Raw genomic sequence first — 17,875 nt, 5'->3', positions numbered from 1 at the left:
TGTAAATTTTTCTGGTATGTTTTACCTTTAGGTAGCTGTATAAACAGTAACTTTATAAGCAGAAATAAAATCCGTTTCATTTGTGGCTGGGGAAAGGCCATACAATCAATACTCTAACTCTTTAACAACATGGAAACAGTGGCTGTAGCTCAAACAAACCACTGAAAAATCTCATCACAGAACTTCACCTTAACAATGAAAAGCCCACTTCTGTTCCTCTACTGTGTAATACTGGATACAGTTAAATGTGTATTTCTCCATATTTATTCCAGTCCTGTTCTTCCTTAAGCATTATAAAGTACCATTCAAAATACTGCTCCTCTCCTTGCTCTCATCACCCAACATCTAGGACCTAGATGTTTTCTCACATTCCTTAGAAAATCTTCTTTTCTTTATAAGCCCAATACCAGAAACCGTACTGTATCTGAGAATCAAGGGATCCTATTCCCTCTAGATGTGTTCTATAGTATTTTTGCAAAAAGTGAAGCCATGATGGTATCTGTCAGAGAAATAATATTAGCAGGACAGGCCAACTGAAAAGCAGGATAGTTTGACTTACTTTCAGATCTATTTCTTTTTCTGTGAGAACATTTTAGCTTTAAAATTTGGCTGATTCACAGTGAAATATTAACTACAGCTACACATAATTTTGTAAAGCACCCAAATTTTAATAATCCTTTAATACAGTAATGACTTCTCATCTTAGAGTAATTATTCTATAGAAAAAGTGAGCACACATAAATACTAACCCAGAATTTGGTTCCACATAAAATAGGAAAAAATAGTTAAGCCTCTAATGTGGAAGTGGGGGAGGGCACAAGGGGAATATAACACCAGTCATGAAGCCTCCAAAGAAAAATCTGCCAATCTTATAGGGTGTAAAGACATTATTAGCTATTGGTGAAGTGTGATAATAGCAGAATCAGGGAATGTCCACATACGTGATGACTGAAGGTACAATATAGTATATGTTCAAGTCACAATGTGAGCACGTTCTCTACATTAAAAGATTACCATGTACTTTTCTGTGGTCTTTCCCCCACCTTCTTAGCTTCCATACAGGAGTGGTAATCAGGACTCACCTGCTCAAAGCTAAGGAACTAACCTGGCTGTTGCTGTAGATAAGCCATGGTACCAGAAAGTCTTTCATAATGTTTGCAGCAACAGTAGGTAGAAACCCTGGAGATACAACTGAGATTCACTTACAAGGCTGGAAAAATGAGGTAAAAGCTCTTTAGCATCACACAAACCACAGCAAAATATATTCAGCACATAGACAAGCTTTCTTCAAATTTGTTGTGTAGCAGGCTTTTGGTTTAGAAACTGATAATGCTTTGCAAGAAAATTCAATTCAGTTCAGAGACAAAATCACTCAGGGGGAAAATATAACTAAAGAACATTTATTTGTTTTTCACTAAGACTTATCTTGAGGACACAACTAAACTGTGTCACCACCCCCCACCCCAATTTGAAATGGGTTAGTACAGTGAATGTTATAAAGCAGGTATGAACAGTTTGAAGGACTGGAACCAACAATAACTGACAAAAACCAACTTCCATCTAAACCATCATAAAAATGTTTAAGTAAAAAAAAAAAAAAAAAAAATAAGGCAGGGAGGGCAATGGAGGTTTCAGATTGAACAAGATCCTCACATTTCTTCTACTACATTCAATCCTAGCCAGAATGTACCAAAATGGAAACAGGATTTACAGTAAAATACAAAACTTTCACCACAGCACGCTGTACACACCTGTGTTCCAAGCCCACCCCGTCCCCCTAATGCTTTCAAACTCAACTATTTCCCGGCCTGCTGGGCCTGCCGACGAAGGAGCACGTAGATCTTCTCTTTAATCCAGTCTTTGTTATAAGGCTGGTATGTCTGGGTATCAGCTCGGTAACTGAGGAACAGAAAGGTAAAAAGCAAAGAAAGTTACAATGGTCAATTACTGTCAAATTTTTAAAACCTGAAATTGTAACTACTCAACGATGGCAAAGATGTTCACATCTTCATACATGAAAAGAGCTAATTACATAACTTGAATTCTAAGTGACAGGAAGTTTAGATCACTTAGTACAATCTTCTGGCAGAAAAAGAAAACAAGGTCTAGAGATCTTAAGTTAAATGCTCAACGTGTTACCCATCTATTTCTTGACAGAGTATGACCAGAAACCACGTGTTCTTTCTCCTACATAGTTAATCTTTTTATGGTTCCTTTAGTGATTAAAAAACAAAACCATACACTAATAAAAACTTCAGATTTGCTAAATTTATTTTGAATCAACTAAAAAAGCTTTAAAAACATGCTACTACTACAAAGATTTATTCCCTGAAAAGTACTAACAGAAGGAAAATTTTGTATACATCCAGTATTTTAGGGTTTCCCTTTCAACAGAAGTACTGCTAGAGGCTGAGAAAGGTCAGGAATACAAGGAGTAGCATTAGCAATAAAACTCAAATGGGATTCCAGGGTTTTTGGAGTACAAGGTATCATCACTTAATAGCCAAATCACTCAAGGTATCTTCAGAGGACTCAAAAAATACAAGCATTGCAAGTGACCTACAACTGAAATCTAGCTGGTTAAGCAATAAATTCATTTTGGAGTTAAAAAAAAAACTAACGCTATAGTATAAAAAGCAGACAGTAAGTAGGTAGAGATCACACAAATACAAAGCACATCATAGTGTTTCAAAGCCATGTGCACCATCTGGTGGAAATACTGCATGGCATCCAAGAGGGGAAAATATACCTTGCCTGAAAAAAAAATACCTTAGGGATGGATACTCTAGAAAAATTAAGTATCTAATCTATCAACTATTGTTTCATTTTAGCCAACAGTTTCATTTTTTTTAGCTTCTCAGCAAAAAACAAACAAAAAAACCCCTGTAAAATGATAGTAAACACCTATTAAGACATTACCAACTGCTAGGTAGTGCTTTAAGTGCTTATCTGAATCAACTCACTTAATCTTGTTTACAACGCTATGAGTAGATATGATTATCATCCACCCCCCCCCCTTTTTTTAATAAAGGAGGAAACCAAGACTCAAAAAAAGATTTTGGGCAAGGAATAAAAGCTTAAACGCTCCTGACCGGAGTCCTCACTGTTAACCACTGAGCTAGAATCTTATGCTCCAATTTTTTGAAGAGAAACTCCAAAATAGGAATGTTTTATACACCCTTATCATATTCTTCCTCTGAATGAATCAGGTTTATTAAAAATGCACAAGCTTTCTACTTTCACAAAATGCTTAACCAGAAAGAAACATTTGGCTCTTATGAATGTCCTTTTGTTACAATGAGAAATATTCTAAAAAGTGAAAATTTTCTTTGACTACCCTTTGTTTATGCTTCTTAATTAAATAAGTGCTAATCAACTCTACTTCAGGGTATGGCAGAATAGAGTACAATATTTATATTAACACTGGTAAAGAACTAAAAAAGTAACAGAATTTTTCGAACTATAAAGTCTTGGTGGGACAGCCTTATTTAGACCATCCCCCCTCAACAAGATCACTTTGGTTTGTGAACATTTAGGAATCCATCAACTTGCATGCTATTTTCCAAATTAGATAGTAATAATGCCTTTTTTACAGAAAGCTGTGTGTTGATGGCTATTAACTGGCACTTGAAAATGAGACAATTAAATGTTACATACGTTAGTAAAATCCCTAGCTGTTGGCACAGATGAATCTTTTAGCTTAATATTATAGTCAATGAATGCAGGTGTATACAGGGCAGAAGCTGTGGATCTGAGTAGGGAAATCAGCCAGGATCTTCACTAATAAGCTGTCTTCCTGACTAGGTAGGAGTACCTCCTAATTACAATAAATAAGGATGAAAATGTCCCTCTGCCTCTAAGCAAACAAAGAAAGCCTGCATCTTCAAAAAGCTGTTCTCTCAATCTTATAAAAAGCCTAGTTAAAACAAAACAAAACAAAACCTTACAGATCACAGAACTGTGAAGAAATCTGTACTCTAACTTCAAATATATGAAATACAAATCCTCCATGTATAAATTTTACTATTAATGCCTGGTCAGTTTGTTCTGGGTTTAATTATGTCAACAAAGTATAATCTTATTTATTCCATTCTTCCCCTACTGGTTTCAATGAAATAAAAAGTGTCCTATGTCACTGCCATTTAGATGTAATAGAAGCAATGAGTACACAACAATTTACAAATCAAAAATGCATGCAATTCCTGGTCTGAGGAGTAACAGCCCAAGTCACAATCCTTGATTAAGGAGAGTAGGATGTGCTGTCATAGGAAGTGCCATGACAACAAGTCACCTCTTTGGAAACAATTTTGGAAAACTTATTTCTCCTGAACATCCAAATAACAAAGTCATATGGGCAAAATGATCCTAAATCCTAAATCTGATTTTGAAAGTTTTCAGAGGCCAAAAGTTCATCATTAGAGACAGCAACATGAATAGCTACAGTTTAGTTTTCCAGACTATTAACAACTATAAATTATCATGAATCTATCATTAATCTGAACTACTATAGTTGCAAAGAATTACCTAAAATAATTAAATTATAATCTGTAATTATATATAATTAAAGAAGTCTTTCCTCCATCTTGCTTTAATAATGCAAACATCAGAAATCATTTTAGCAAGCTACTTGTAGATTCTGGTTAACATTTAATTGCAGAAAGTTAGAAATGTCATGATCTGTTGTTAATGACACACTTGTAGTATGTCCCTAAAAGCTACTATTTCGCTTTGTGTAACTTTCATACTGTCAAAAAACAACATAACACCTCTTTATTAGTTAACAGTACAATTTAACTCACTTGTGAAATTTGAAACTCCTATCATTCTACTTGTGGCAAATTTTAAAGAACCAATCTACCTGTACTTAAAAATAAAACCCTGCCCTGACATTGTCAAGCTAGTTAAAGACGGAGCTCTTGCTACCTGATGCTGCTGTGCTAAGCAAGCACAAGAGCCTCACAAGAGTCCTGGGAGGTAGATGTATCTAAATTTTGCAAATAAGCAATCTGAGGTTTAGCAATAATAAGCTAACTTGCCCAAGGGAGCTAGCAAATGACAGAGCCAAGATTCAAAGTCAGCTAGGTCTAATCCTGAAACTCCAGTTAGCTGTTAACCATAACCTCCCAAGGTTGTAAGTAATTTCTCATTTGCTGAGGATGAGTGCCACATGCCAAAGCATCAATAAGTGATTTTTATAAAATTAGAAAGAAAGCCATTAATTTTTAAAATAAAATCAACATTCATTTAAAGAATGAAGTGAAGACATGCACACAAACTCTGTTAAAATCCTATTAAGTTCCAACTGAAACATCTATTACTTAAGTGTGAAAATTTCCTCAAATACACTTGGGACAAAAATACATTTAAAAAAACACAGTTTACTCAGATAAATAACTTCAGCATGAAAGTCACATATTATATGGGTGACATGTATTTTTACAACCAATATTTACTCAATATTAACTAGGTGCTAACTACTACTCTAGGCACTGGGGATGTAGCAGTGAATAAAAACAAAGCACTCTGTTCTCAAATTCTATAAAGTGAGTAAACACATTATTGGTGACTTCATATCCAGTAAATTATCTGCCAACATCTGGGCTTCTCAGTTCCTTGAACTCCTCTCCTCCAATGATCTTGTTTCCTGCCCTTCCTTGACCAGATCCCTATACTTTGTCATTATCAGTAACTCCAATCTCCTAATTTCAAGCGCTTGTTCCCTGATCACTACTTTCACTTACCACAACTTCAACAATCCTTTGACCCCACTGTGACCCATAACTAATTGATCCTACCTCTGTCTCCACCCACCCCACCCCTTATTTACATTTCATGGTCATTCAGTCTCTTGCATTAATACTCCCTTGTATATATCTTCAATTTTTAGCAAAATCTCTGAAAGAGATTAATTGTGGCATTATCATTAATACCTGTAAAGACTCACCTGTAACCATTCAGGTTAAGAGTGATAAAGAAAAAAACCATTATCACAATGACTGATTTTAAATTATCAGTTACCTCTTAAATCACACATTCCCTAATCCCTTTACCCTCCTAGATTATTTACCTCTTTTCACAAACCTCCAATACCTCCTCCCTCACCCTTAGTTTCAAATGGTGTCCTTCCTATTTTACTCAGATAACTAAAGCAGAAAACAATTTCCCCAAGCTTCCATCACATCTGCCAGCCCGCCCTACTTTACTATTAATGAACTGTCCAAGATTCTATCTAGAGCCATCAGTTTCTCCCTCTCTGTTAGATCATCCCATCAGCCTGGAAACTTACCATTATTTCTCCCATCTTAAAAACAAAAATAAAATAAAAAGGGCATTTCTTCCTTTAGCTGTAACTACTTTCTATGCTCTCATTTTGAGCTAAATTCGTCAAAGAAGTTGGCTGTGTTAGCAGCCTACAGTTCTTCTCATTACCTTAAACTCACTGTAATGTATAGACTTTACTCCTGTCACTCTACCAGACTTCCACAGTGCTAAACTAGGGGTCAGTTCTCAGTCCTCATTTATTTCACCTACCAATAATATGAAATACTTCTGAACTGGCTTCTAGGATATCACCCTCTCTGCCCCACCAATTTCATCTCCTCCTACTTTCACTGACTCACTCACTCTTCTGCAGCTTCACAGGCTTCCTTTTAACCTGATTTATTCACTGTTCAACTCCCAGTGCCCATGGTATATAGTTAGCATTCAATAAGTATTTGTTAAATGACTATGTATATGTCTTTTTCTGTGTGTGTGTCTGGCAATAAACAGGTCAACTACAGACATTACAAACCAACACAGCATAATACATATAGCTCTGCTGGCCTCTTACAGTTTTCTGAGATTTTTATATTGAAATAACCATAATAGAATTATAACACATTGTTAACACATTTCATAAAAGACCAGAACTGGATCACTTAAATGTTCTGAGTGAGCAAAGTGAAATGGCTACAACTGAAAATACAATGAAGAGGTGCAGAAAATAAAACTAAAAAAAAAAAAAAAAAAGTGCTTCCAATTTCCTCTGTAAAATTAGCTGTACTTACACTCACTCTCTTATCCAAAAAATGCTGAGAAGATTAAGTATTATAGACTTACTTGCTTCTTGGCAATAGTGATAATAAGCAATTACTGACACAATTTATAACAAACATAGTATATTAGGAAAAAAATTTTAATTTCACAAACTCTAAAAATAGAAAATATTAAGGGGTCTGAAAAAAAATCTCATTCTAACACATCAAAATATACATGATTAACATCAGGTGGGATTAAAATTAAATTCATTTCAGTCCTACAAACGTTTATTTTTAAAAAATAAGGTCATGAAAATGACCAGTGGCAGGCAAAATGAGCTCCCAATACCATACACTGCCTCAAGCAGATGAACAAACAACAGAAAAATACAACTAAAGAGACATAGTGGCCAATACTTACACAAGGCAGCTGAGATCTGCCAGATCATCAATAAAATCAAACAACTGACTGATGTCATATGTGATAGAGGGGCTGTTGGGATTCATTCTCTTCAGATGTTCTTCATACATTTTACAAACACCTAAGTAGGGGGGAAAACCAAGATCTTACAACTGCATCAATTTTAGATAACAACAGTTTTACATGTTGAAGTAATATCTATTTCTATAAAGTTATGCTGGGAAAAGAACAGTACAGTGATCACTTTTACTTTAATTGTTGCCACTAGCAAATTTTAAAATATTTTATAAATTCAGCAGAATGTTGATAAGTACCTTGTGCCTTAATAATAAAATAAAATGATTACTTCAAGTAATTGAATCTTTAATGACTTGTCATACAATGGTTCAAAGTGATGACATCATAGGTATCAGGTTTTCCAATAAATATTCTTAACACCTCAGAGTAAATAAAGAAAAATACCACACTTGGGAAAGATGAATGACAAATTAACCCTTTTCTATTCTGCTTTCAAATTTTGATACAAGGCAAAGTAAAAACCAAAATTGGCAATGAGGAAGAGATTATCATAATAGAGTACTTAAGATCCTGGACTCTGGATTCAGAGACTTGAATTCCAGCTTTGTCCTTTACTAATGACTCCATCCCCTGAATCCCACCTGTCAAACGGAGATAACAGTACCTCTTCATAGAGCTGTGAAGATTACATGAAATACTGCATATAACGCATTTGCACATATAATAAACATGTAAGTACTCAAATAAAAGTAAAAAGAACAACAGTGAACAAGATCACTGACAGCAAGCCCACATAATTATCTAAAGAACACATTTTTTATTTAATTTTTATTCAGTGACACACTCCTTTCTTGTTCCCACAAAATGGAAATAAAACCTTTTCAGCTCATTCCCACTACCAAATGCTTCTAAGACTACTATGATGAATGGACAAGTGAATAAATATTAGTAAACTGGGAAAAACATGTCCTGTCCTGTATGTACAGGTCTTTCATGTACCTCTAATTTGACTTCATAAATTTCCTAATAAAAAGTAATAATCAACAACAGAGTTTTCAAAAGCTATCTTAGTAATTAAGGGTTTTGATGGTACTGGTACACCACACTGTCATCAGAGAGTATCTGAATTCCTGAACAGAGAAGGTGAAATGGAAAGGAAATAAAAACCAGGAAAATAAATTGTTTTATCTTAAAAAGGCACTGACCCACAGCTACCATCATACTTAATGGTGAAAGACTGAGTGCTTTCCACTCAGATCAGGAAGAACACTAGAAGATCTGCTCTTGCCACTTGTACTCAGCATTGCATTGCAGGTTCCAGCCAGGGTGATTTGGCAAGGAGAAGCACTAACAGGCCTCAGGTTGGAAGAAGTGCACCTATCTCTATTCACACATGATATGATCCTGTATACAGAATATCCTATGGAAACTACAAAATGAAAACAAACTATTAGAACTAATAAATGAGTGCAGCAAAATTGCATGATATAAGATTAACATACAAAAATCAATTGTAGTTCTATACCTCAACAATATAAACAATATGAACATGAAGAAAACAGCTCCATGTACAAAAGCATCAAAAAATAATAAAATCCTTAGGAGTAAATTTAATGAGACATAAGACATACAATGAAAACTACAAAATGTGACTGAAAGTAAAGATTTAAATAAATGGAGATATGTCTCATGTTCATGGATTGGGCAACTTAGTATCAAGCTGGTAATATTCCCCCAAATGATCTACAGATTCAACGAAATTCTTATCAAAATCTAAAGGACTTTTGCAGAAACTGACAAATTGATCCCAAATTTGATATGGAATTACAAGGGACCCAGGATAGCCAAAATATCTTGAAAAAGAAGAACAAAACTGGAAGATTCACACTTCTTGATTCCAAAACTTAATCAAGACAAGTCTATGCATAAGGATAGGCACACAGGTTAATGGAAAAGAAACAAAGGTCCAAAAATAAACCCTCAATTTACAGTCAACAGTTATTTGACAAGGGCACCAAGACAATTCAGTGGAGAATAGTTTTTATTAACAAACAGTGCCAGGACAACTGTATATTCACATGTAAAAGAAGAAACTTGGACCTTGTCTCACAGCATGTATAAATATTTCCTCAAAATGGCCCAGGGACCTAAGAGCCAAAACTATGAAACCCTTGGAAGAAAATATAGGCACAAACCTTTGTGACTTTGGATAAGGCAATGGCTTCTTAGATAAGACATCAAAGCCATAAGCAACAGAAGAAAAAAAATATATGTAAGTTGGACTCCATCAAAATTTAAACCTTTCGGGCTTCCCAGGACACTATTAAGAAAGTGAAAAGACAAGCCACAGACTAAGAAAAATCTTTGCAAAACATATATCTGGTAAAAGATTTATCAAAACTATACAAAGAACTCCTAAAAGAAAGCAAATTAAAAAATGGGCAAAAGATCAAAACAACCATCTCACCACGAAAGATGTACAGAAGGCAAAAAAGCATTATGAAAACATTATATCATGAGAAAACTGCAAATTAAAACAATGATATCACTATACATCTATAAGAATGGCAAAAATACAAAACACTGACAACACCAAATGCTGCCACAGGAGCTCCCATTCATTGCTGGTGGGAATGCAAGATGACACAGCCACATCTGAAGACAGCCTGTCAATTTCTTACAAAGCCTTACCATATGATCCAACAATCATACTCCCCAGTATTCAATCAAAGGGACTGAAAGCTTAGGTTCACACAAAAACCTGCACAGTAATGTTTATAGCAGCTTTATTCACTGCCAAAACTTGCAAGATGCCCTTCAATAGGTGAATGGATAACCAAACTGTTGCATACTCATACAATGGAATATTATTCAGCAATAAAAAAATGAGCTATTAAGCCATGAAAAGACATGGAGAAAGAGGGGAAGGTATAGCTCTAGTGGTAGAGTGCATGCCTAGCATGCAAGACGTCCTGGGTTCAATCCCTAGTATCTCCATTAAATAAATAAGTTAAATAAGCCTAATCCCCTCCCCCCAAAAGGAATTAAAAATAATAAAGAAAAAAAAAGACATGGAGAAAACTTAAAAGTATACTGCTAGGTGAAAGAGCCAATTTGCAAAAGCTACATACTATAATTTCAACTAAACAACATTCTGGAAACTATAGAGACATTAAAAATGTCAGATGGGGTGGAGGGTGGAGATGAATGAATAGGTGGAGCACAGGGAATTTTTAGGGTTGCAGATGGTAGATAACATGTCATTATAAATATCAAAATCCATAGAATGTTCAAAGCAAAGAGGGAACATTAATGTAAAATCATGGACTTTAATTAATAAGGTATCAGGATTGGTTCCACAATTGTCACAAGTGTATCACACTAGTAAAAAATGTAAATAGCAGGAAAAACTGGGAAGGAGTGGGAAGGAAGCAGGAGTATGATGTAACTGTACTTTCTAACCATTTTTCCTGTAACATGAAACTATCCTAGAAAAAATTAAGTCTATTAATTAAAATGGAAACAAAATCACCATTCCCAACTAAAAATGTGGGTAGGGAAGAGCTATCAAGCCACAAAGAGACATGGAAGAACCTTAAATGCGTATTCCTAAGTGAAAGAAGCCATTTTCAAAGGGTTATATATGGTAATAATTCCCATTTTATAAAATTCTGGAAAAGACAAAACTACAGTGACAGAAGACTGGTGGTCTCCAGGGGGCAGGGAGTGGGGCAGGGAGGGATGAACAGGTGGAGCATGAGGGATTTTTTAAGGCAGTGAAACTATTTCCATGATACTTTAATGGTGGATATATGACACTATGCATTTGGCAAAATCCACAGAACCGCACAACACAAAGTAGGAACCCTAGTGTAAACTATGGACTTCAATAATAGGGGAAATTATGGGTTAGGGAGAAGTATATTGGAACTCTGTACTTTCCATTCAATTTTTCTTTAAACCTAAAACTACTCTAGAAATAAAGTGTATTAATTAAAAAAAAAAAGCACAATCACTAAAATCAGCAAAGGTTAGTAAAGAGTATTGCAGAATCAAAGACCAAATATGGTAATACAGGTAAAGCAACAATCTGCTAAGTCAGTGTGCGCAAATTCTATTTTAACAGCAAGTAAGGGTATCAGCACAGGAAGGGACCTGAAAAGAGAAAAGGACAGAAGCCTTGCTCTTCTTTAAAAATTACAGCACAATTTGATGGCACCCAGGAAGGCATAGAAGCTGTCTCTAATTATTATGAGTAGCTTTTTTTCCTTCACAGGTCTATCCACTGTTGACTTTAAATGAACAGATTTTAAGTCAAACTCAGTCAGCTTTAGAAAATCAGTAAATTCAGGGACGTGCTAAGCAACAAAAATAGCAACTATAAAATCCTTACAGGAAGAAGCAAAGAATGGACAGTTTGCTAGAAAGCATGCAGGGCATGCACAACTGGTTTACTTGATGTAATGATTAAATGTAAGGATGAATCAAATTTGTGATGATTTAATCTGTGTGCTCATGGTTTACTGAGGGCTAATACTTCCCTTCAGGGTTGTGCAAGCTTTTCAAATGCGCAATAAATTATGCTGATTTGGTTCCATTTGCCTTTTTTGCTGAGCTAATTTTTATTTTCTAACAACATGCTGATGGACTGTAACCAGCTTTTAACATTAATTTAACAAGCAGACTATTAGGTTCTATAGGCACTCCTTGAGCCTGCCTTAAAAACTATAGTGCTTGAGTTTAACCAGAATATATAATGATACCTGTAAAATATTTACATAACACAGTAACAAAATAACATATAACAAATAGCAGAATATTTACATAATAATTGGATGCTTGTGAAAGTCATTAATTATATACATGAAGTTGATCAAAAAAGGTAAAGTACTTGCAAAGCAAAGGAAACCATAAGCAAAACAAAACGACACCCTATGGAATAAGAGAAAACTGTTTGCAAAAGATGTGACTGACAGAGGCTTAACATCCAGAATATATAAATAGCTCATACAACTTAATAACAAAAAAGAACCCCAAGCCAATCCAAAAATAGGCAGAAGACCTAAACAATTCTCCAATGAAGACAAACAGCCAATAGGCAGATGAAAAAGTGCTCAATATCGCTAATTGTCAGAGAAATGCAAATCAAAACTACAATGAGGTTATCATTTCACACCAGTCAGAATGGCCATCATTATAAAGGCCACAAATGATAAATGCTGGAGAGGATGTGGAGAAAAGGCAACCCTCCTACACTGTTGGTGGAAATGTAGCTGATGCAGCCATTATGGAAAACAGTTTGGAGATTCCTCAAAAAACTAGAAAGACTTACCATATGATCCAGCAAGCCCACTCCAGGGCATACATCTGGAGGGAACTCTTAATTTGAAAAGATACATGCACTCCAATGTTCATAGCAGCACTATTTACAACAGCCAAGACATGGAAACAATCTAAATGTCCATCGACAGATGACTGGATAAAGAAGCTGTGGTATATTTATACAATGGAATACTACTCAGTGATAAAAAAAATGAATAAAACAATGCCATTTGCAGCAACATGGATGGACCTTGGATTGTCATTCTAAGTGAAATAAGCCAGAAAGAAAGAAAACTACCATATATCATCACTCGTATGTGGAATCTAAAAAAAGACAATAATGAACTTATCTACAAAACAGAAACAGACTCACAGACATAGAAAACAAACTTATGGCTACCAGGGGGGAAAAGGGGTGGGGAGGGATAAACTGGGAGTTTGAGATCTGCAAATATTAACTACTATATATAAAATAGATAAACAACAAATTTCTTCTGTATAGCACAAGAAACTACGTTCAATATCTTGCAGTAACCTATAATGAAAAAGAATATGAAAACGAATAAACGTATATGTATGACTGAATCATTATGTTGTACATCAGAAAGTGAAACACTGTAAACTGACTATACTTCAATAAAAAAAGTAAAGTTATATTTGCAGCAGAAAAAGGCAGTGTATACAACTACCATTTCAAATAGTCAGCAATTATGGTCCTAAATATCTACTTTCCCTGCGCAGAGTAATAATTCAAGAAATCTAGAGGAAAAAACAAACCAGTGTCTAAATGTGAATGTAAGGGGGAGAAAAAAACTCTAAAAGATTTCTACCCTTTGATTATCAGTGTTTAAACTCACCTTCCATGCATTCATTCACAGATTCATAGTCAGCATAAGTTCTGCCTTCTGGCCTCTTTGTAGGCTGTACCAGCAAAATGGTGTGAGACTGCAGAAGGAAAAGTGATTTTAATATAAGTTTATAACTCATATTTGAGAAATTCATAGTATGAGATAAAATCCCCAATCATGATACAAATGATCATTGGTTATTAAAACACTATTAATCAGGGTGCTCTTTCTATAATATTTATGCCTTTGCCCAAGTGTAGCACCAGAAGCTGGGTTCACAACTCCTCTATAACCGTCTCTTAGTCCCCCAGTCCTTAACGGCTACTTTCTCAAACTATTATTGCACTCACTGCCAGCAGGTATTCAGCATAAGCTACCTTGTACTGTTTTCCTTCTTTCTTCCCAGCTGATTATAAACCTGCTTAGGTTTTCTATTTCCATTGATCGGTTTCTATCTCTAGCCTTATTAAGTCCCTAATGAAGAGTCAGATATAGGCTGATGAAAGGAGAGAAAAAGGAAAATACTATAATGATTGCAAGTACTGTATCAATCTATGTTCTTTTTCTAACCTTAGCACAACAGTGAAACAACATCTTATCCAGGGATTAGATTCAAATATCAAGGCATAAGATGAAATGGCAATATAAAATTAATATACATAGTTAATGTTACTCTAGTAAATTCATTAAATTATTCACCTAATAATGACTCACCATAAAGGGCTATATTATACCAAAATAATTTATTTTTAAACACTAGAATCACACAAAACAGCTAGAGGATTGCACTGTAGGAAATGTGAATATGCCTGAATAGCAGATAGATTTGTCTTCCATTTCATGCTCGGGGGAGGAGTGGGGTGGAGACATGTTTTCGTTAGTGGGTCTATTTCAGGGTTTCTCTACTTTGGCACCATTATATTTGGGACTGGAAGATCCTCGTTGTGGAGGCTGTCCTGTACATTGTAGGTTTAGCAGCACCCCTGGTCTATTTCGACTAATACCAGTAGCACTGGAACTCCCACCTGATCCTGGCCAAAGTGTGACAACCAAAGATGTCTCCAAAACACTGGTCTATTGAAATTATAACCCCTTCCAATTTTTTGCCGAGTATGTAAGGATCATTAATTAAATGCAAGTATGATACAACTTCACTGTAAACCCAATCCTAAATCAAATCACTCATATTTTTTCCTTGTCTTTTGCTGTACTATTATTTTTGGGTAAAAAAAAATTTTTTTTTCTTAATGACAGGAACCAAACTTTTGAAAAGATAAGAATTTTTTATTTTCTTTCTTTCTCTTTTGTGAAAATAAGAAAGGAGTTTATTTTAGGTCTTAAGAACTGCAATTTGGGAGACACAAATTTGGGTAATTCTGGAAGCGTGTTCTGAGGAAGAGGAAGAGTTGGGGCTTATAAAGGCAAAAAGCCAAGCAGTTGGTAAAAGTTGCCCGGTGAGAATTGTGATGGCCTGTCACGAAATGATCAGAATTTTTAACTACCAACAAACTGGAACTGAAAAAGCTGATGCTTAGACTTTCTGAATAAGCACCAAAAAATAGTACTTTTGAAAACAATATGAAAAATAAAGTAATTTATTTTACTCCTCCCTCCCCGTCAAGAACTAAGTCATTCTGACTGAAAAGTTACAGAGCATTTGAGATAAAATAGAACTTGATGACAAGAGATCAAAAGTGATTCTCACCTATAATGACCTGAACACAGTCAAAGCCTTTCTTAAATAGTGGTTAAAAGCCAGAGAAGGCAATATACAACATACAAGGTTTTGCAAGCCATCAATAGTTTCAACAGGTTGTGTGTTGAAAAAAAATTTTTTTATAGAAACTATACTAACTTTCCTATAATAGAGCCTGTCCCATACACTAGCCATACTGGTTGCTACTATATTAATTTTGTTCTTATTCTAATGCAAAATAAGGGACTAATTCACTTATAAGAGTAAAGATACGGAAATGGCTATACAGTATGTTGCTTTTTATATTTAGCCTTAAAATGATTCTTAAAATGAGCAAAGTTGACTATTTTAAATACTTAGTGCCCAAAGATAAAGCTAAAAATTAAGAAAAAATGACTAAATTTACAAAACTGTAGTCAAAATGGTTATTTTTAAGTGGCAGTGCCTTTTTGTTATCAGTTTAAGTTCATAATACTTCTCAAACCTATTTTGGTCACTTTCTTCTTACTGGAGCTAATTTTAGAATCTCTTCATTTTACTAAAATTCCAAATATATTTGTTTTGTTTGTTTGTTTGTTTTTGTTTTGGTGGGGAGGTAATTAGGTTTATTTATTTTTAGAGGAGGTACTGGGGATTGAACCCAGGACCTGGTGCATGCTAAGCACCCGCTCTACGACACTTGAGTTATACCCTCCCCCCTCCAAATATATTTGCCTTATAAAATTACCAGTTTTTTCTTTCTTCTAGACAGCTTTGGTCCTTGCCTTCCTCATGGTACTCTTTCTCAGGGGAATAATCAGTGCACGCACACATACACACACAAATGTATATATATGCAAAACATAAAGAAATACAGGCGTATATATATATTTACATAAATTTATGCAGAATTACCTTTAAAAAATTCCTTATTTTCTCTGATAACCAAGAAGTTATGATTCACTCTAATGAATAATCTGGCTTTGTTAACTTTTTAAAGCCTTACAAACATGAAATCTAAGAACAGTCATTCTACTGTTGTAGAAATACTACAATACATACATTTGGCTCTTCAGCTTCAAATGCTTCTCCCAAACTACCAAAAAGAAAAAAGAAAAAAAAAAAGAAAAGAAACTGAAGCTGGTATCTTCAGTAAAGCAAAAGTATTTAAGACTTTTGAACAAATAGTTGTTCACTTTAAATACAAATTCCAATTTTTAATTCACTCGGACTGATAAGGAATTATCACTGATACTTGTCTAAGGAGAATGGGTTGTTGGTATTAACTGCTATCATTTTCTCAGACTTTAATCTAAGCATTTTAGCACTATCAAATAGTGACACAAAAGGCAAAGAAGGAAACTCAAAGAGATGAAATGACTTGCCTAAGGTCACAGTGCAAATTGTAATAAAACGGAACTAGAAATCCAGTTTTCTAATCCCTAGACCTCTGGAATTATATTGGGTCAAACACTGAAATATCTCAATTCAGAAAAATTTCAACTTGAAAACGTTCCTTGTTAACAACAGTTGCAAAACCTTTTAACTGCAGCAACCAGAAAACGAAAATTGAAGTGTGGAAGTAACCATGATTCCTCAGAATCTCTGCGAGCATCTCCTTTTTGTGGATTACAAAATACATAAGCAAAAAAAAAAAAAAAACAAAACAAAACAAAAAGCAAAACCTTACCCACCCACTCCACTACCACCCCGGTCAGATTCTAAGGAACCTGTATCCTCAGCTGAACCTATCTTTTCAGCCTCCAGCCCCAAGAGACTATAAATAAGGATAAGAACAGGACTGAGGGCTTAAAGAAAACACCAAACTAGGTATGTAGAGGCCTTAGAAAAGCGAAAAACCGTTATGTATTTTTTTAAAAGGCAGAACACGAAAAAACAAAAGGGAGCAACTGAAAAAGCACACTGTAAAGCAAAGACGACCCCTCCTGGACCACATGCTGGGTGCAGCAGATTCAATCTGTCAGCTTTGGGGCAGGATTGTCAGACATCCCCCGGCCATTGTTCCTACAGAAGGAGTTTGTAAGGAAAGAGCAGAATCCCCATGCCTGCCTCTACCAAGGAGAGCAATCGGGAGAAAGCGCATCCTCCGCACCGCACGCCTCGCACGAGCCGGCAGGCGGGCGCGCAACCGCAGGGCGGACCCGGGCTCCGGGGCCTAGCGCCAGGCCCAGCGTCTCCGCGGCGGGAAGGGGAGGTCGACCCACAAGCTGGAAGGCCGGGCAGCAGCACGCTTGTGCTAGACGGGGTGGAGAGAAGATACACGGGTTGGGGTCGCCTCGGGGGCTGGGGTCACCAGGGAGGCTGGGGGCTTGGGGTGCCGCTAAGGCCTTTCTCACCATCGCGCCAAACTCTTTCGCTGCAGCCGCTGCCGACACCGCCGCCGCACACGAGCTTAGCCGCAACGCCGCCAACAGCCAATCCCCGCGAGAGGACCCGCCGGAAGTCGTCAGAAGCGCACCGCGAAAAAGCCTTTTGGACCATAGAGGCGCACATATTTCCGGCAGCTAGAGCAGATACTGACTCTGTTTCTGCCATCTTGGATCTGGGCGAC

General features: G+C 35.9%; 1 protein-coding gene across 1 annotated transcript; it reads right to left on the bottom strand.

The window, feature by feature from the left end:
* Nucleotides 1-1,379: 1,379 nt before the first annotated feature.
* ERH (ERH mRNA splicing and mitosis factor) lies at nucleotides 1,380-17,797 on the bottom strand. The gene is made up of 4 exons (XM_010962311.3): nucleotides 17,661-17,797; nucleotides 13,638-13,725; nucleotides 7,441-7,561; nucleotides 1,380-1,899 (listed from the first exon to the last, which is right to left on the bottom strand). Exons 1-4 carry the CDS (start codon nucleotides 17,661-17,663, stop codon nucleotides 1,797-1,799), a joined length of 315 nt encoding a protein of 104 aa, XP_010960613.1. The 5' UTR covers nucleotides 17,664-17,797; the 3' UTR covers nucleotides 1,380-1,796.
* Nucleotides 17,798-17,875: the final 78 nt, after the last annotated feature.

The sequence above is a fragment of the Camelus bactrianus genome, chromosome 6, assembly GCF_048773025.1.
Source record: "Camelus bactrianus isolate YW-2024 breed Bactrian camel chromosome 6, ASM4877302v1, whole genome shotgun sequence".
In the NCBI taxonomy this organism is placed as follows: Eukaryota; Metazoa; Chordata; class Mammalia; order Artiodactyla; family Camelidae; genus Camelus; species Camelus bactrianus.
This window is presented reverse-complemented; position numbering and strand designations above follow the sequence as displayed.

What these genes read in the sequence shown, in the direction of transcription:
- ERH (XM_010962311.3), bottom strand. An exon ending in TGTGAATGAATGCATGGAAG is followed by an intron (nt 7,562 to 13,637) that starts GTGAGTTTAAAC and finishes CCCCCTACTTAG; the next exon opens with GTGTTTGTAAAATGTATGAA. An exon ending in GCAGATCTCAGCTGCCTTGT is followed by an intron (nt 1,900 to 7,440) that starts GTAAGTATTGGC and finishes TCTGTTCCTCAG; the next exon opens with TTACCGAGCTGATACCCAGA.